At 37.2% G+C, this 20,523-nt stretch overlaps 1 protein-coding gene across 4 annotated transcripts in view; it reads right to left on the bottom strand.

Moving 5' to 3' along the window:
* Nucleotides 1-20,523, bottom strand: part of SLIT2 (slit guidance ligand 2) — a 360,745-nt gene that overhangs the window by 68,683 nt on the left and 271,539 nt on the right. For 2 of the 4 annotated variants that reach the window (XM_032400092.1, XM_032400094.1), the window contains 9 exons: nt 17,285-17,428; nt 17,011-17,174; nt 16,009-16,032; nt 12,336-12,486; nt 9,177-9,251; nt 7,441-7,584; nt 3,856-3,999; nt 2,137-2,303; nt 1,104-1,236 (listed from right to left, as the gene is read on the bottom strand). In XM_032400092.1, coding sequence (XP_032255983.1) covers nt 1,104-1,236; nt 2,137-2,303; nt 3,856-3,999; nt 7,441-7,584; nt 9,177-9,251; nt 12,336-12,486; nt 16,009-16,032; nt 17,011-17,174; nt 17,285-17,428 — 1,146 coding nt within the window. The remainder of the gene's footprint in view (nt 1-1,103; nt 1,237-2,136; nt 2,304-3,855; nt 4,000-7,440; nt 7,585-9,176; nt 9,252-12,335; nt 12,487-16,008; nt 16,033-17,010; nt 17,175-17,284; nt 17,429-20,523) is intronic. The other 2 variants (XM_032400096.1, XM_032400095.1) reach the window with 1 other exon arrangement.

The following is a 20,523-nucleotide window of genomic DNA, read 5'->3' as shown; positions in this document are numbered from 1 at the left end:
TGTGCTAAGATCACACCTTCTTTTCCCCTAAGTGTTCAATTCAGGACCAAATTAGGGTTCACAGAACTGCACATGATTTGCAAATAAGTTCTCTGATGACTGAAGTGACATCTTCTTGAAAGTCATTACCTATGTTCCATGTTGCCAAAAGTTTATCAAAGCTGCTCATTTAGAATGCTTGCACACATGGGCATGAATTACAGGGACACATCTGCACAAATTACATTGGAACTTAAATCATTTTTGATGCATAGTTCCACGCAGAAAAAATATAAACAGAGGCAAAATGACTCAACTGCACTCATACCAAGCATTTGTTCCTGGTACATTAGTATACAAGTTACGTAATGGAATGGAGCACGCATGCATCATATTATTCAAGCAGCTTGTTCTTGGATTTATTCCATTCCACATTTATAACACGAGGCAGCTAAGAAAGTGTGCATGGTGCTTGGTATCTAGATGAGTATACACTGACCAGGTCATCTGTGGTCATATATCAGATATGAAAATGTTAGGGATAATTGGCTTCACACCCTTCATGATCTAAAGGATTCTAATTCAAGTCCAAAGGGCAGTACGTCTTTTTTAAGGATAAAGATTATGCCAGTTTCTTCTACATCCTAGATATTTATGTATCCCATGTGGGAAGCTATTCTCCCAGCGGACACAGTGGTAAAGAATAATTAACCATATGGATTATCCCAGACAATGTAGATAAACTAAATAAACAGCATTTCCCAAGGTGTATTTGATGGAACATGAGTCTTGCAAGATGGTCCATGAGAAAAGGACTATAGGGACAAACAAGTATGGGAGCTATCTTATATTTTACCACCCTCTCTTGGAGCTTCATAGTGCACCTTAGCATAATATAGACACTGAGAAATCCTACAATGAATAAGAGAGAAACACACACAACCAGCATTTCCCAAGTGTATCTAAACTGGCTATTATATTATCTGTTTAGGGTTTTACATGATACTATTTAATGGCCTGTAGAATAGAATTTGGAAATAAGACTCTGAAGATTTTTGTTTGGTTTCCATTTCCCCTGTTGAAATATTAATTGTTAAGGAAACAGAAAGGCAAGCTCTACTTACAATTCAGTGACGTCCCTGGGAATACCTTTGGGCAAGACCTTCAAGGCCTTGTTGCTGCATCGGACCACTGTATCCAAGCATGTGCATTCCGTGGGGCAGCGAGAGAGTGGAGAACAGCTACTCTCATCATTGCCTGATTTGCCAAAAGAAATACAGGAAAACCCAGATGTGTGGCTTTGAAAATGCAAGAAGGGATGTTATGGTTTTAGCTTAACAAACACAAGAGTCTTGAGCCACAAGCTCACTTCAGTACACACAGCACATGGAATGTTTACAAACTGATGCCATCCATCGGATACAGCACCGCTTTCAGATTGCCTAGGGCCGAATTCCAGAAAATAGCTCAACAATTTATATCATCCCTCCAATCATAACAGTAATTTTCTTTGTTAGGTTATTTATACAAATTACACTTATAATGAGAATATGTAAATTTACACTGAATTATGGAGAAATTATAAAGACACAGACATGCAGCGACATAAAGGGGGTAGATTAAAGTGTTTAGCAGAAAATGTACAGGCCCCCCCATTTTAAAATATAAGGCTCAAAGGGGCTCTCCATTCCCTGGCAGTAATAACAAAACCTGCTACCTTACAAGGCTATTACGAGAATCAAATATGGTGATACATACAGAGCATTAAAAAGTGAAAACTGTTATTTTCGTTAGGTTTCCTAGAATTTCTATTTTTTTAAGTCAATTGCTTTTCTCCTTTGAAAATGGCAGTCACTAAAAGAGAGGCATAGAATAATAAAGTTAAAATGAAACTACATAAACAGTACCAACCACAAGTTGGAAACTGGAAAATTTAAATAAAACATTCAGAAACACAAATCAAGGGGACGTGGATGTAAAAGCAAGTCTGAGGAAGTATGTGCCCTGTTTCTAAAACAAAACAAAACAAAACAAAAGCAAAAAATGCACAAAACTATCTGTTGCCTGAACTAGGACACACTGTTCTAGCCAGGCCCCAGAGCATCAGACTGGTCACGTGAACGCCTGGTGCCGGAAGATTTAGCAAGGCTTTCTTACCATCATCACAGGTGAAGTCTTGAATGGCGACATCCTGGATGGGGATTTCTTTGAGGAAGTATGGTTTCTGACAGCGAGGATTTCCGGTTACAATTCTTTTCTTCCTTAGCCATTCACCCAGCCAAGCCAGGTAGCAGTTGCAGTTAAAAGGATTGGCCAACAGGTTTCTAAGAGCCGCATGCAAACAAGGCAGGGTTGAGTTTAGGGTTTCACTTTGTTCCTTCTCAAAACACCATGCTACCATTTTTCCCCACACTTCTTCTGCTGGAATGATTCATTCTTATTCTTTGTATTCCCCGCGCTCCTCCCCATCTCTTTCCCCCATTCATAATCACACACAACATATGGGATGCATTTTTTTTGGCTAAAATATGTATGTTTGGAACTTAAAAAAATAACAACACTTTTACATAAGAATTCTTCAAATAATTTCATGTGGAAAATAAAGCAAAGGCAGCGATTTTGGGGTTTATGCAGTGGATCCTGATAGAGATCTCATTTAGAGATAATTTAAACTCATCAGCGATCTGACTTGCTGTCAAACTTCCCTTCACTGATAATGCAATAATTTAATATAAAGATGAAGGCTGATTACCTTATATTATTGAGTTTAACCTGACAACAGCTATTTCATTAATTTGTCATTTCAAGATTTCCATCTCTTATTTGCTCCAGAGAATAGGTTTCCCATCTAAACTGACAGCTGAGTTGATTAAATGCCAGTTATAAAAATGAATTTACTTCTACAAATCTCAATACTTTTGGCATCTCACCACTTCAGCACAAACCTATTGACAACCTTATTATTTATAAACATGCTATCTTTAATATGCACAAATTAGTCACTCGATGTAAAGTGTCACATTTTATGTGGAAAGAGGATTAAGTACTTTACTGATGGATGGATGCTTCCCTCAAATTATTTCTTCAATGACTTGAGTTATGTTGGACATTTTTTTTTCTAACTACCTTTTGAGTTAGATTAGTATATTTAGATGCCATCGTTACTAGGAAGTCAAATCCGTTATAAGATTTATCATCTCAAATATCGCTTTTTAGATACTGACATTTAAGAGAACTGAAATACATTGTTTAGAGGGCTTTAAAAAAAAACAAACAAACACCTTCTGAGTGTCTATAGACCAACAAATATTCTTTATTTTCTAACTGTCTACATAAAATGTCCTCTTGGACAGGCTCAACCTATTTCTTCAATATTTTCCTAATATCATAGTAAATGCCCTCTAGTGAACAGTTTTTATTGTTGGTCTGGGTCATCCTAATGTAGCTCCTGTCACCGCGAATGATCCTTCTGAGCATAGTTTGTTGGCAATAACCCTATCAAGCTCTGTTTTTATGATACTTGGGCTGAAAAGACTCCAATGTGAGAACACCAGGGAAAATCTACAACATTTCTGTGATGTGCAGTGCCATCAAGTTATAATAAAATGAAAATTTATAAATGACGTCACATCACATTATTATAGAAGAGTCAATGGAAAAATAGTTAAATTTTTGCTAAATTTTAATATAAAATAGTAGGTAATATTTTTAGAAAAATTAAAATAAGCTGAACATGGACACATTTTGTCGATCCATAAACACTCAATTACATTTTTGTGAAATGCCTAATAATGCATTAAAATGCTATTAATAAAAGTAAGAAATATAATACACTGGGTCAGTCATGCATAAATGAACACCATCCTTCATACTTACAGAGTAGATAAAGAATGGAGAGTATCAAATGCCCCTGGTGCAATGGTAGTAATTTGATTATCATATAAAGAAAGCAAACGCACAGAGCTCAGTCCTACGAAACTATCATTGCCAGCACAGCTTATACGATTACTTCTCAACATCCTGAGGGAAAAGAGAACATGGTTATGGAGAGAAAGCATCCAGCAATCCGCTTTGCCTATCCGAGGACCCAAATAACCCCTCTTTGCAAATGTGCAACATTCGTTAACTGGTTTCTGAATGATTCCTTGTCATTAGGAATCACTGCAGATGTACACCAACAACTGCGTGAGAATAAAATGCGTAGCTTACAATGATCACACTGTGCTAGAGAAGAGACCAGCGAGCCTCGTGTGGACTCCTGGCCCCATCTCCCGTCTGATGAGGGTAGAATGTTCTTTCCTCTGATGCTGTAACTGTGTTTGCCTGATTACATAATGTCCCAATTCACCTACAGCTCTCTGAGCCCTTGAAGCCATGTGATCTGTGTATTCACGGTAGCATTACATCCGAGGTTTAACAGAGAGGAAGCAGAGAAGAATCAATAGTCACAGCAGATGAAGAACTGAGGGCACCTCAAGGACTCACAGGCCAAGTTCATGTTAGCACGAGCTGGGGAACCCAAATGAGATGGAGCACCCACAATTCTTGCACAAATTATTTTATTTATGAAAATTATTGTTTTAAAGTTTGGAACTTAAAAAGAGGCAATCATTAACAGATTCCAGTCGTTCACAGTGAAGTTTAAATAGGCTTCTCTTGAAAGAATTCTGACCTTTTTAAAACATTTTTTAGTCATTGCCATTAAGAGGATTAACACTTGTCATTTCCTCATCACTGCTGAAGTTTTGGCTCCATTCTTAATTCTCTGTTGAACTATTTATTTGTGGGGCTTAGAAAAGGAGTGAAAAATTCCTTAAAAACCCCCATGTAAAAATGAATAGTTGCCATGAATCTTATTGAGAAATAAGGCTGAAAAGTTATTTCCCTTAATTTTTCTAGACATGTGTGGACCACCCTACCCTACTAGAAGATTGCAGTATATAAAACAGGCAAAAAGAAATGAATAACAGAGTGTTCCTTTAAAATTCTAGAATTTTATCTTATCTATAGAAATAAATAAGAAATATCAATTTTGGTGATCTGCTAAGTCACAGATAGAGAGAAAGAATGATGCCATCCTTATCAAAGCATCATTTTATGTTCGGAAGCAAATGCAGAACAGAAAGGTATTTCTATCGGCACTATCATTTGCTGTAAGTGACAAAGAATACTTGGTCTTAATCTTGGTGAAGTCATGGACCCCTGGGAGAAGCTGAAGAAAGCTTTGCTTTCTGTTGCTAGAAAAATCCAGAAGCACACATAGGTACTACATTATGCCTGCAATGTCAAATATTCAGCCTCACTGAAATCTGTGCACATACTACTAAGAGGTTTACTAGTCCTACAGAGTTAAGAAGTCTAGGGATAGTGGGGCGCCTTGTCACAATCTTCACAGTTCCAAGCTGAGAGATAACACTTGGAGAAATATATATGTCCAGACAAACCTACTTTTGTCCTTTGAATACTCTGAGCTTGGCTCTAAAATGCTCTATTATTCTTGTGTAGCAGAGTGGCTGAAGGAGACAGCCAGGGGCATCTGTCTTACGTGCCAAATATGAGGCACAATAACATCTCTAGAAATATAATGAAGGAGGACTTGTCTCAGGGAGAGTCCTGTAAATGGAACTAGTCCCCAAAAAACACTTTAATGAGCTGCCTAGTTTGGTGTTATGAACTTGACTCTGTGCTCTAAAATTCATACGTTGAAACCCTAACCCCCAAGTGACTATATTTGGAGAGAGGGCCTTGAGGGAGGTAATTAAGGTTAAATGAGGTCCCAAGGGTGGGACCCTAATCTGTTAGGACTCACATCCTTGTAAGAAGAGGAAGGGACACCAAGAGCTCACTCTCTCCGCACACATGGAAAGGCCATATAAGAACAGAGTGAGAAGGCACCATCTACAAGCCAAGAGGAGATCTTGCCAGAAACCAGCCCTCTCAGCACTTTGATCTTGGATTTCTGGCCTCCAGAACTGTGAGAAAACAAATTTCTGTTGTTGAATCATCAGTCTGAGGTATCTTGTTATGGCAGCCCAAGGCAGACTAACGTAGGTGGGATACAGACTCCTTCCACCTCCTTCCCCACCTCTCCCCATCCCTCATGCTGCCCCTTCCAAAGAGAAGGTTCCCGTAACAAGTAGTCCCCCAACTAGTATCCAACAAAGGAGGTTTCTGCTTGCTGGATTCCTGTTTTGCTGAGTTGCCGGAGGCAGCCCTGTGGGCAGAGGGGGAGCAGGAGTAGATGAACCCACCTGGGGTGCATTTTCTCTGCTCTCCCCTCCCCTCTCCTCGGTATCTCTTCCATAAAAAGGCTAAAGGAATATTTGCATAACATTTTGAAGGGGCTCAAGTTAGTCTGTGGAAGGGTTGCAGGCAGGACCTACTGGAAGTTAAATGCCACGCTCTCCCTGTGAAGCTCAAGGAGCACACGTCTACGTTCACGGGCAGAGATTTTTCAGGAGGATTTGAATTTAGGAAGCTATGAACACATCCACACTGGCTGGGGAAATGGTCTTCTCCTTCTGCATCTGATATTGAGCAGGCAGGGGGCTTCTCGGCTACAGTCACCCTGATTGTGGCTCTGAGGGGCGGGGTGATGGTTTAGAGACATGGCGGAGCTTGGACCTCTCTCCACTGCAATCACCATCAGCAGCTTCTTGGTTACAAGTAGTTTCCTTCACGTCTTCCAAAGGCTTCCAAGTTTTGGGTTGTGTCTCTTCCAATTTTTAGGTTGCCACTTTTGTCAAACATAATATATACTTTAGAGATCATAAAAACTAAACATATGCACTGTAGAAAATTCAAGTAACAAAGTGTTGTTTTTGCTATTCAATCCAATCCCTGTCCTCTTTGGACAACAACTTTTTTGGAAACATACAGAATTTCTTTTTCCTAACTTCCCTACCCCTGAACAAGTAGACATACCTCTTAGCATGTTTCTTTGAAATAGACAGTACAAGATCTACCATGAGTCAGTCTCTCTTTTTCACTAAGACTTCACAGGAGTGAAAGAAGGTGGTTTCCAGATAAACTGTTAGTTATTCTGCCACAGGGTTTCGACTGGATTCTGAAGCTCAAGCCCGGGGGCCAAAAGCGAATGTTAGATGGAGGCTGAGGAAAATGCAAGAGGATGAACATTCTGAGGCAGAAGGGGCGGGGGGGGGGGGGGATCTGTACCAGCATTGGAAGAAGGGCAATCTTTTTTTGTTGAGAAATCAGCAGCAGCCAGGAGACATTTTTGATCTTTGTAAAGCAACACACTGAAGTCAGGGGTATTCGAGTCAGGGAATGTTTGCATGCCACAAAATGTGTGTGTGTGCATGTGTTTTGTGTTTGTGTGTTTGTGAGAAAGACACAGAGATGGGAGGGTGAGAAGTCCGCACTAGTCCCCAGCCCAGAATTATAATGACCAGTGAACTACAACGCTGTGGTAAAAGTCACGATGCAGATCAGAATACTTACAACGTTTTCAGGCTTTCTAATCCCTTGAACATCTTATGCTGGACATTTTCCAAACGATTGCTCGTGAGAAGTATTTCATTGACGCCCGAAGCTCCTTCAAATGCGCCTTCTTCAATGTCTGTAATCTTGTTGTTGCTAAAGTTTCTAAATGAAAAAAATCGTTGAAACAAGATTTTAAGCTATTTCTAACAACGAGGGCACTGAGACAACATGTTTGGTCCTTTTCTTCTAGGGAGCAAGGTCTTTCATAATTTCCAAGCTCTTCACTGCCCAACACACCCAAGGCTCTGTAAAGACACCACTTTCTATTCTTTTATCAAGTCAAACTGTTGATAGTACTGAGGGAGAAAGTGGGTGGTGAAAAATACCAGCCAAATCCATGTCAAAATGACCTGCAAGAGTCCCCAGGAATATAAAGTTCTTGAGGTCTGGTATTGAGTTGTATAAACCTTAATGTTCAGCACAAAACTTGATAAGGAACTTTTAAAATAAGTGCCCCTGATAAAAATTATTGAATGAATTAATAACTAAAAGAAGGCAGTTGTGTAGAAAGAAGAAGGATGGGTTAAGTGTGTGAGCACTTAGATCACATCAGAAATGTATCTGAATATGGGTTTGTTCCCAGTTAAACCTCTCATTGTAAGCATGTGTCAAAACATCCAACTTAACTGTCCATATTTTGTATGATACAAAACAGGACAATGCTTGGCCAAAGGGCAAAAATATCCAGGTGAGGTAACACCTTCCTACAGGTTCTATTTTTTCTCTTTCTCATTGTTCACTCCAAGACCAGGAATGCCCCCAGAACAAGGGTCATTTTTATGGATCATTTCATTCCTCTCAGAGCATTGCATGCAATAGTTGCTCCATAAATATGTGTTGAATCGAAAGGTATGAATAAAACGAAAGAGCAATCAATGTCACTGAAAATGAGAACAATCAAACAATAAGAAACTCTTTGGGAGGCAGTATAATAAGGGGGTCAAGTGAACAGGACGTAGTCTGCTCTGCCACGGATAGTCAATGTGACCGTGGGCCATTCACACATAGAAAAGCACAGATATTATAAAGCAACACTCCTTTTCTCCTTTTGATGTTTTCTCTTGTATGAAGGTTGTTCCATTGGCCTGACATGCTTGACCTCTGTTCTGTCCCTCCCTCCCTCCTCCTCAGGGGAGAAGAATACTGTCTGATTGATGTTGGAACTGCTGAGTTTATAAACTTATTTTAAAATATGAGTTGTGGATATGTAGTAACACAGATGAGCTATCAAGCCAGTTTACCAATCATTAATTTTGACTATCTTCTAATGAAAGTTTAATGAAGCAAAAAGTCAAATAGTTGACATGAATGTGCTGAAAGAGATATAACAGCATGGTTTAGGGAATAGTAAAGGAAGTTACAAAACACTATTGAACCCATTTCTAATGAGCTTAGATTGCCGAATTCCTGCTGTGGCCACATAACAAACCAGCTGTCTGAATTAAAGTAGGATGCGAGGGCTTTGCTACAGAAAAGGTTGCTGGCATCCTTGAATACACAGAAAAGAGGTGATTACTCAGGCTCCTCTCAGAAATTACCCTAAATTCATGTCACAGGTAGTCACTGTACGGAAATTTCTCCACATCTTTTATAGTTTCCAATTTCCAAAGAAATCTGAATAAAACTGCACAGGGATTTGAAAAACACAACAGAACACCACAGAAATTTTAAAAGGTGGCTAATGCACAGCTTACATTTTACGTAACTGCGGAAGTTTCTTGAAGATTCCGGTAGCTTCCAACACTGTGAATTCATTATTATTGAGACGCCTCAGAGAAAAAAGAAACAAAAGTCTCATCACCAACAGCCAGGGATTTTTATTTCTCATACAGAAATGTAAGATCATTTTGTGATTATTCTAAAGTAAAACAGAATACATGTCACAGAAAATCTGTGGAAGCACTAATTTTTTCACCATTTCACTCAAATTTTAATGCTCAAAATAAAATATTAAGAAGTACACAGTAAAGAAAACCAATAATCAAAAATCAAAACCAGCTCTCATTCAGTAATCTGTAGAACAAAGTTTTTCAAACCTTTTTTCCACTATTGCCCCTCCTCCAAAGGTATTTTTACCCCAGAAAGCATTTTAGACCATTTTTTCCGAATCACTTGCTCTATATATTTTTTACTAATAGCTTTTATGATATGCAATTTATATGCCATAAAATTCACCCTTTTACAGTGTACAATCTTGTGTTTTTTAGTGTATTCACAAAATTGTGCAACTGTCCTTGCTACCTAACTTTAGAACATATTCATCACCCAAAAGAAAAATCTCATACCCATCAGAAATCACTTTCAATTTGTTTCCCTCCCCGCCTCAGTCCTTGGCAACCACTAATCTACTTTCTGTCTCTATGGAATTTTCTATTCTGGACATTTCATATAAGTGAAGTCATAAAAAAAATGTGGCTTTTTTGCCTGGCTTTTTTCACTTTGCATAATGTTTATAGGACTCATCCATGTTTAGCATACATCAGTACCTCATTCCTTTTTATGGCTGAATAATATTCCATAGTATGGGTATACCAATTTTGTTCATTCATCTATCAGCTGATACATATTTGGGTTCCTTCCACTTTTTGATTTTCATGAATAATGCTGCTACCAACACTGGCGTAGAAGTTTTTGTAAGGATGTATGTTTTCAATTCCTTTGAATAGTTATACTAGTGTAAAATTGCTGGGTTACATGGTAAAACTATATTTAATAATTTGAGGAATAGCCAAGCTGTTTTCCAAAGATTTGTCATTTTTATATTCCCCTGGCAATGTATGAGGGGTCCAATTTTTTATTTGTGTGTTTGTTTTTGTGGCTCTCATTGTGGTTTTGATTTAGGGTTCCCTAATGCTTAATGATACTAAGCATTTTTTAGCTTGATGATAATAAGCATTTGCTTATTGGTCATTTGTATATCTTCTTTGGAGAAATGTGCATACAAATAATTTGAGCACTTTTTGATTGGGTAATGTACATTTTTATTGTTAAGTTGTAATAACTCTTTATATATTCTGGATATAAGTCCCCTACCAGATATATGATTTACAAATATTTTCCTCCCAGTACTAATTTTTAAATGCATAATTTACAAAATCCTTAATTTCTTAAAACACACACACATTTTCCTGAATAATAAATTAGATGTTAGTGCTGTAATTCTTAATTGACAAGTAAGCCTATTTAAGCTGTTATCATGCTGAAAGATATAAATTGCATTATTGTTTGTAATAATATTGGAAATAAACAAAACTCCCTGCATTACCACAGCAATAGAGTTCAGGCCTTTTACTGCATGCATGGTCTCCACACATTTCAAAAAACCCTGGTTCTTAATCTCAGGAAACAAACTGAGGGTTGCTGGAGTGGTGGGGGGTGGGAGGGATGGGATGGCTGGGTGATAGACATTGGGGAGGGTATGTGCTATGGTGAGCGCTGTTAATTGTGTAAGACTGTTGAATCACAGACCTGTACCTCTGAAACAAATAATACATTATATGTTAAAAAAAAAAAAGAAGATAGCAGGAGGGGAAGAATGAAGGGGGGGAAATCGGACAGGGAGACGAACCATGAGAGACTATGGACTCTGAAAAACAAACTGAGGGTTCTAGAGGGGAGGGGCGGTAGGGGGAATGGGTTAGCCTGGTGATGGGTATTAAAGAGGGCACGTTCTGCATGGAGCACTGGGTGTTATATGCAAACAATGAATCATGGAACACTACATCAAAAACCAATGATGTAATATATGGTGACTAACATAACATAATAAAAAAAAAAATTCCTCAAAAAACAAAAACAAAAACCCTGGAGCTTTTAAATAGATTCAAAAACTAACAGGAATAATAATAATAATTTTAAAAAAGTACCACTATAGCCACAGGGTAGTTTCTGTCATCTCTTTGAAAGCATTACATTATTTTTAATTATTCAAATTGCTTAGGATTCATTAAGTAACAGGCATGAGTATAGGCACAGTGGGAGATAAACTATAAAACGCAATCCCCATCATCAAGGAATTACAAGCTAGTTGAAGACAAAAGGATTATACAAGCATAAAAGGACAACCAACTTTGCAAAGCAGTTAATAGCAAATACCAGATGGTGCTATACATAAACGTTGCTAAGATGTTCAGAAAACAATGAGATTTCACCAAGTTTTTCTTGAATTTTTAGAAAACTAGTATGACTTTTATAAATAAAATCACTAAAGGCAAACCATACTTGGCATAGAGTCTATAGATGATTCAACAAACATTTTAGCACCTAGTATGTGCTAGGCTCGAGGTAGGGTTATAAATATCAATCTGATCTCGTTGTCCTTTCAGCTTTTCCTGCAATGCTATCCATTGTTCAGGGAAAAAGTATCCTCTGTGCTTTAAATGCCTGATAATCACAGAATCCTACCACCTTCGACTCAGTGAGGTAATAAAGCCAATTAAGGCTCTCTGACTGAATTCATAATTAACAGAGATTCAAAATGGTGATTCACCAACTATTTTATGTGGTTGCTGCAAAAGACTATATGCCTTAGAAATCTATTACATGTTTAGAAATGGGTGCGGGCATAAATAATACCCAAGATATAAATATCAAAGGAATGCTCTTATTATTAGCATTATTAAGAACTAACTGAATTTTTGAGACATAAATTAATTTCTGTAGTCATGTCTTGGACCAGAAAGATGAAGTAAGATAGCTTCTAATATATCCTTGTACAAAGAAGAGTTATGGCCATGTGTGTTATTTAAAATCAATGTAATTCTTAAAAATAAAAGGGAAAGACAAAAATTGCAAAGCTATGATGCTTTCATTCCCTCCCTCCCAACCTGGATTTTATTGGGAGATGAACTCACAGCTCTGCAGTGTACTGGGGAATGTGGTCTGGGATTTTGGTGAGTTTTTGATTGGAGCAATCTACTGTGGTTCCTTCACAGCGGCACTTTTCAGGGCAAGCCAAATCTGCAAAGCAGTCCCCACTTAGTTTTGATCGATAATCTTCTGTACCTATTGAGGATTCAAGGCAAAAAAAAAAAAAAAAGATACTGAGTCTAAAGGTTAGAATAGTCATTAATTTGTAGGAAGAAAAATAGTAAGATAACTATAGATTATGCAGCAGGGAGACAACTTGGGGAATTTTTGGTCAATGGATGTCAGGAGAGGGTTAAAACAAGGGCTTGGAATTTGCTGGAAAAAAGAGTAACCAGATTCACAGGACAGGAAAACATTAATAGAGATGAGCTTTTCACAGCTGTACTTTCTGCTGATCCAGTTATGAGCCATTCTAGCCTAGTTGACAGCTAATCATACAATGGCTATTAATTGTTACAAAGTTTATTTTTTTCTCTGAGTCAAGAATTTAAAATGTATCCAGTAAGAAACATATTCCTATATATCATTTTAAATTAGGGCTTTCAAGGCAAATAGATGTACTCAGGTTTTTAAATTTTCTATGGTCTTATATTATTCTCTCCCTCTCACATAATCTTCGGAAATGCCTAAAAAAGCCCTCTTTTTTCATTTTGATTTTATAAAAGGAGACAAGTAAATCCTGATTTAAGCCTCAGCAGCTTGTCATGCTGTAGAAAGCTGCGTGACGTTCCATGGTGCTTGACGGAACCATGTTTTACTCATACCTGGCAACCACATGGTTAGATCAAGCACAACAGAAAATCTCGCTACATAATCACTACACCATCCACTAGGCCAAGGGTAAGACCGAGAGGAAAGATGAAGGGAAGCAGGAGAAAAAGCTACAGACGCTCTGGAAACGTAATACTGTTTACATGACATGCATTCTTCCCGCAGAATGTTTATGACCATAGTAAGAGTATTACTACCGAAGATTTCCTGGAAACACAAAGAAGGGGCTACACTGAAAGGTGCCTCCACTGTTCCTCAGAACGGCAGAATGGAAACAACAGCTTTCGGGAACAACATCCAGGAAGAAGTTGAAGGTGAGCTACAAGGACAACAGAGAAGCTCAAAAGATCTGTGGTTGCTTCTTGGGAAAAAAAAAAAAAAAAAAAGGTGCAAAAGACCGAGACTAGAAGAAGTACATCAGGATTGAAAAGGGAGGGCATTATGTTTCAGATCAGACACTTTTACTTACAGCCAAAATGGTGAATTCCTGCAAAAGTAAAGATCACCAAGAAGGAAAGAAAGAGTAATCCCAATTAAGGTTAATCAACACATATACAAAACTAGTGAAGGTCTCTTCCTTCTTTCCTTACTATGGCAATTATAGGGGGGATGGCAGAGTATGACAGCCATTGTCATGCTTTGCAAATGTTTGTAGTACTTTTTTGAAGCACAGTGCTCTTACAGGAAAAGCAATGGCATACGAGATGCACAGCACAAATTAAGTTCTTGTCGATTCCTCTAAATGATGAGCTCTCTGCAAGATAGATTTTCTGTTGAGTTATCACTATAATATCTAGAATGCCATATAGAATGGTGGTAGGCAAGTAAACATGCAAACGTAAGTGAAAAACTAATCATGGAGATCTTCAAAAACAAATACATCTGGATTAAGCCTTACTGTTGTGGCTTACTTGCTTTTTAATGGCCTTTCCAACTTACAAATAATGTCACTTAGTGGAAATGAAATCAGAACCTCATACAATCTCAAAGCTGAATATAATCATTTCATTAGACTTGACAGTTAATGCCAGGGCATTTACTGAGGAACTGTTTTCCTGTAGTTTAAGCTTTCGTTTTAAAAGTGAAATGAAGAAATACTGGGAACAAAGGGCTAAATGACAGGTACATCAGGTATCTTATATTTAAAATAGTCTGCATTCATTGTAATGACAATGATGTTTCTTTTATGAAGACTCTATAGGTAAGCTAAAATTTTAATATAATCTAGGAAGAAAAAGGAGAGAAGGACCAAAGAATCCTTCTGAGTCCTGACTTCTATTGTTATTGCTTTAATGTAAATTGAATGATCAGAAATAATTGACAATTAAGCCATGATATCACATATACAGTGTGTTTCCAAAAAAACCTATTTTGACTGCTGTCAATAATAGGCAAAACTCTATCAGAATTTATGAAAACAATCTGATGTTGGATCTTTAATTTGTGAATTAGAAATATTAATTTCTAAATTATTAATGCATTATATTTAAATGTAATTTATTGAATAATTTGATAACAATTCTATCAACTGCCATAATTTGAAGATTTTAGTAATATTAATGTTTTATCCTATAGGTGTTTTGGTATTTAGAATATGGCTTTTTTCTGGATAAGTAATAGTTATCAGATGACTTTCTGCTTAACAATGAGGTAAAAATAATGAATTTTAAAGATTGCCTCTGAAGGCCAATCAACTGTTCTATTCAACATGTTTTCTTATGCAGCCCATGTAATATACAAATATTATTGATCACTCAAGCTCAAAATAAGTAATAAAACAAAATCTGTCATATGCATAAAATTATTCAAATTATAATTCAATAATGGCAAATAACACATATCTCCTTAAAATAGAGACTAAACCCAGAACTCTTCTTTAAAAAATCAGTAAGGTTTTTGCATACTAACACCATATAAGTATCTTCTTATTGGTAGCTGTTAAAATATAGGATAGTCTAGAATATCCCCAGGAGATGGTAAATGTAGCCAATCAATTACTAACACATATTTTTATATAATGGTTTAAAACAAACAAGAGGCATTTTACACAATTGGCAGGCAAGGAAAAAAATAAGTAAACATGTTTCAAAGAGCTAGTTCCAGAATCATCAGCCTTGAGAGTGTCAAGATTGTAGTGGTAAAACATTTCAATTACTTTTCTAAAAAACTTTTCATTCATCTGCCTAAATTATTCAAGGCATTTAGTGCCCAGGAACATCTGAGGCTTTCAGGATGTAGGGCAGTATTGTTTCTGTGGAGTTATACCATCACCCCAGGTCTGCAACAATGTTACAAATAATGTATAATTGGATGTCAACAAGCAGTAAGTTGCTGTTTTTGTATAAAAAGTGAAGCAACAGTAAAGCAAAATAAAGCAAAAAGTAAGGGACACTTTCTTAGTATAAAGAATTATATTAAAAAAAGTAAATTTCATGGTCGACAAGAGAATTCCGTGTGTTTGTAACTGATTTCATGCAGAACTAGTTCTTTGACAACAGAAAGGTCTCTGTCTTTAAAACCAGCTCAATAAGCTATATTTTAAAAACAGGTTGAAAGATCAGATATACAACATAAGGAGAGAAAATGATTTAAGTAGAAGGCTATAGGTTCAAACATTTTAGCTACTGTGAGAAATTTTAGATAATGTGCCAAAGTGAGAGAGGAAAAAAAAGATGGGGGTTTAATAATATATATGTCTAACATCAGAAGCTGCATGCAAAGGTCAGGTTTTCAGGAAACAGCTACAAGTGATCTATGCAGAAGTCAATCTATCTACAGAGTACCCACTGTACTTTCAAACGCATGCATATCAAAGTTTCAGAAGCTATATTTTATAAGGTGAGGAAAGGGTGTCTGCAGTTAGTCCTACTACCGAGCAAAACCTACCTGGAATGAAATACTGTTCTTTAGCTAAATAAAAAAAGAGAAAAAAAAATAGAAGATGCACCTGAATGTCAGCAAGCAGAGATATGAGTTATATTAGATTAAGAATGGACTATAGGTACTATAGATAATTAAGTGAATTATATTCACAGCAGTGGCTGAAGTATAACAATGTACAGTGAGTAGTAAATGTCTCTAGAACCATGGACAATAAACAGCTTTGTTTTGATATTAGCTTTTTAGTATGAATTAACTGCCGAATGTGAAATACCCCTGGAATAGTTAGATAGCATACTACTCAAAACATACAGAATGTATTTTATCATAAGAACACAGAAAAGATGAGACCAAAGTGAACAGAAAATTTCAATGAGGTAAGCCTTTTATATAATAGTAACATAATGGATCTAGATTTGGCTTTTTATAAATAAATATAATATTCCCAAATGCTAAAGGATGGCCTTTTGGCAAAAAAAAAATTATCCAAGTCTTATTTAAAATAAGAGGGTGAAAAATAAGTAAACACATTTAGTGTGCGAAGCAAGGGATCGGGAAATTTTTCCCCCCTACTTCTGAGCCTGAGCAAATCACATAACCAAGTCTCAGTTCACTTTCTGAAGAAATGAGAACATGATTGATTACCTTAAGTTTCTCAGTGGAGAATAATACAACAGGCATGAGACTTAACAGACATAAAAAGGATTCTGAGCTTGCTAAAAGGCCCCTGTTTAGTTTGAACCCTAAAAATACAGTATGAAATATCCAAGCATCATTTTTTCTTGGCTGGTAACCTATTTGTTATGCTGGATATAGTGTTAAAATATTAGCTATAGGAGTGCTATATGAATTGTGTCTATAGCTCCCTTTATTTTGTTCTTTATAGACAGAAGAAAAAAGTATATTCTACAATGTTTGGTAATTCATCTGAAGACCAGCAGTCTCTAGGTCTCCGTAATCACTGTTTTTGGTAACACAGGGGAAATATCACATGAAGTAAGAAATTACCTGAACAACGGAATTTCTTGCTTTTGATTTGTCCGATTCTTTTGTTTGCCAGACGCCGGGGGCTGGTGCAGCGGGCACCACTGGTCTCAATGGGGTTGGTATGGAGATAATCCGCCAGCCACTTGAGATGGCAGTCACAAATAAAGGGGTTCTGGGCCAAATGCCTTTCAGAAACACAGACAGAACACTTTTATACATGACTTGCAATGAACTCAACTCTCAAATTCAGTGAGGACAGCAGTCATCATATTTGATCCAAGCCATATATACATACATGGTTTGAATGGCCCGGAGAGGTGAAAAAGTCCCCTTGGCAATGGTCTGAAGCTTGTTGTCGTACAAGGAGAGAAGGTTCAAGTTGTGCAGATCCTGAAAAGCATCTACCCGAAGGCAGTTTATCTTGTTGGCATTCAATAATCTGTTTGATCAAATAGTTGCAGAATTAAAGTGTAGCATCTCGTTAACCCACCTTCAAGATTCTGTCCTTCTTGAGAAATACAAGAAATCAAGAAATAACATTTCTCTGAACCTCAACACTAGCATTTTAACTGGAATAATTTAGGTACCACAGGTGGAAGATATTCCAGATAAAGCAAGGGTCATGCGGTTTAATGAATGCCTAAATCTAGTGGTACTTACACATTTATTCAATAAAAATTATTCAACATATTCTCTGGAAGATGAAGAGGTAGGGCAGTAGACAAAGGTGGGTGAGACCGAACGTCTCCTGTCAAGGATGCCATAAAAAGTGTCATAGAACATTAGTCTCTCTAGCTGCTCTGTGAAGAAATTCAGTCTATTTTCAAAACAGAAGCCAGAGTGGCCTTTTAAAACACAGGCCACTTTCTCTCAAAGCCAGGCAGCAACTCCCAAATTGTTCTGAGGGAAGCCAAGGTCCTGACAAATTGCTTCAATGCCCAGTAGGACCATTAGCGCCCCCTTCTGAACTCCTAATACCTCTAATACCTCTAATATAATACCTAATTATATTACCTCTATATACCTCTCCCCTGGCTGCTTCAGCTCCAGCCACACATGTCTCTTTGTGGGGGTCTCTGCTTGGAATGTTCTTTCCCTTGAGGTCTGACTATTCTGCTTCTTTGAGTCTGTTGCAATCTTACTGTCTCAATTCAGCCTACCCTGACTCCTCTCTTCAATACCATCACCTGTGTTTGCCCCACCTCAACCTCTAGCACACACAATTCCTTTACTATGATCTGTTTATTTTTTTCTATTTTCTTAAATACGTATTTCTCTCTGTTACATATGATTTACTTATTACATTATTGCTGCCATTTGTAAGTTCTCCCCAGATAGGCATTTTTGTTTGTGCCAAGCACATACAAGGTGCTCCATAAATATGTTGTTGAATGAACACTTTATGAACCTCTTAGAGAGTGACATGATTCATAACCCTATTAAAGGCCCTGGTTCTGCAGTATAAATACCCATTTAACTTGGTTTAACACAATATGCCACAAACTCATTTTTTTTCCAACATGCTATCAATATTTGACTTCAATATTCTATGGAACTGTGGTTTACAAATCATACTTTGGCAAACGCCATTCTTGTAGGTTGTATGGGATCGTGTCTGGGTTTTTATGCATGTTGGGCTCCCTTTGGGAATACACTTGCCTTGCCCTCCACCTTCCTCAACGCTCTGGCCTATCATGGCTGCACGGTAAGCTCACCTTTTCCAGAAGCTTCTACCCAACTAAAGTATTTCTTCCCCTAGGTCCCTAAGGAACTTATTCAGTGCTACTTAGTCTTGGCACCTCCTTTCCGTAGGCCTACGTGTTTGCCCAAAGGTGGATTAGTGACCTCCTTGGGCAGAGAATTTTTTTTGATACTTTTATCTCTATTAGCATTTATTTTACTGCTTTGATACTTAAGACTTAAACAAATATTTAGTAGCTCAAAAAATATGTGCTCTGTCATTTGGATTTGTATGCCTTCTTATTTAACACACTGAAAAATGTTTTCCCTTTTGCCCACCAAGAATCTCTATTTTTAATTAACATAGGGTATTTCTTCTGCTTTACTTGCTTTTTTAGGTATCCACACACATGCAAAGCTGTGACTTCCTCGGGATAATTCTCTTCGCTCTTTTTTTTTTTTAACCTCCCTTTAGGACCTGACATTTTAGTCTTCTCTGTGGTCCTCATAATGTTTCTTAAAAGCTTAGGAACTGGTTTCAGGTATGGACTGGTAATCCCATTTCTCCACTCTGCGCCACAACACAGGTCACACTGACTGTGTTCCCCAATCTGTCAGCTAACTGAAGGAGTCAGAGAGCAGAAATAAGGAAAAGGAAAAAGTGGGGAGCATTGAAGACAATTGACGAAAGTGCTGTTTTGAGCATTTTGTACTTACTTTAAATTATGTGGTCAGCAAAGTAGGAGAAAGAAAGTGTTGCACACACTACTTCCTTTTGCTCTTTCCATTTACCTTCTTCTTTTCCCTAGTACCTCATCTGTTCAAGCAAATCTAAGATGCTTAACCAAGTTCTCAGCTAGCCAGAAAGAGACAATTGTGTTGCTTTAGCCCTGGCAGGCTTAGGAACTGGCCTTCATCTAGAGATAACATATCAGGCTGAGGGACAAAGATAGCTTTTTAAGTAAGATTTATCTGTATACAGATCCCATGGTTTATTAACTTGGTTGTTACATCAGCCACCAATAAGTATGTGTGGAAGGAAAAAGAAGGTACTATTTAAGTGTTAGTACTAGACAGGCAAGCGATAGCAAGAGATTGCAAGTAAATGGCAAACATAATAGTGCTAGGAAAAGGTAGAAGAATGACAGAGAAGCAAATAACACACAGGCAATACCTGGCTATAGTATCCAGATATACCTATAATGTGTATAATGTATATAGAGTCATTCTATTAAAGATCAGAAGCAATATTTGCAGAGCCCACCTCAAAGGTTAAAAAATAATTTGAAACCCAAATAAAGACATTAGGTCATAAGGATCAGTATTTTTCATGACTTACTGGTCTGTTGTAAAATCAGTTTATTGGGTTGCACAGTACTAAAGAGACACAAAAAGAGAGACCAGAGCGAGAGACAGAGAATGCAGTAAAATGGAGAGTACTATACATAGTAAAGGTAAATACTGTTTTGTTAACAATTTGCTTCATTTGTGTGCATCTGTGTGTTGTGTAGGAAAACTGGGTTGTGATATAAAATATGTTTCTGGATAATGATGAAAATTTAAAACATGAATATTAGGATATAATTATAACTTACATTGATCAAGTAAGGAAAAAGATCTACAATTGGGAAATCTGTGGGATTAGGAGTAAATTTTTGCCAAATCAATGATACAAATCCCAACACCAACAAATGTATACACCAAAAGAGAAAATAATATTTTAAACTTGAGAATTTTAAGGTAGACTGACTATGAACTAGTTGAGAGATGACAGTACATCATACTCATCTTTGTATCCACAGCAGCCCCAAAGGAGGAATTCTATGTATGTTTGGTGATTTGAAGAGAATTTGA

This window comes from Phoca vitulina, unplaced genomic scaffold (assembly GCF_004348235.1).
Source record: "Phoca vitulina isolate PV1807 unplaced genomic scaffold, GSC_HSeal_1.0 scaffold3, whole genome shotgun sequence".
In the NCBI taxonomy this organism is placed as follows: domain Eukaryota; kingdom Metazoa; phylum Chordata; class Mammalia; order Carnivora; family Phocidae; genus Phoca; species Phoca vitulina.
This window is presented reverse-complemented; position numbering and strand designations above follow the sequence as displayed.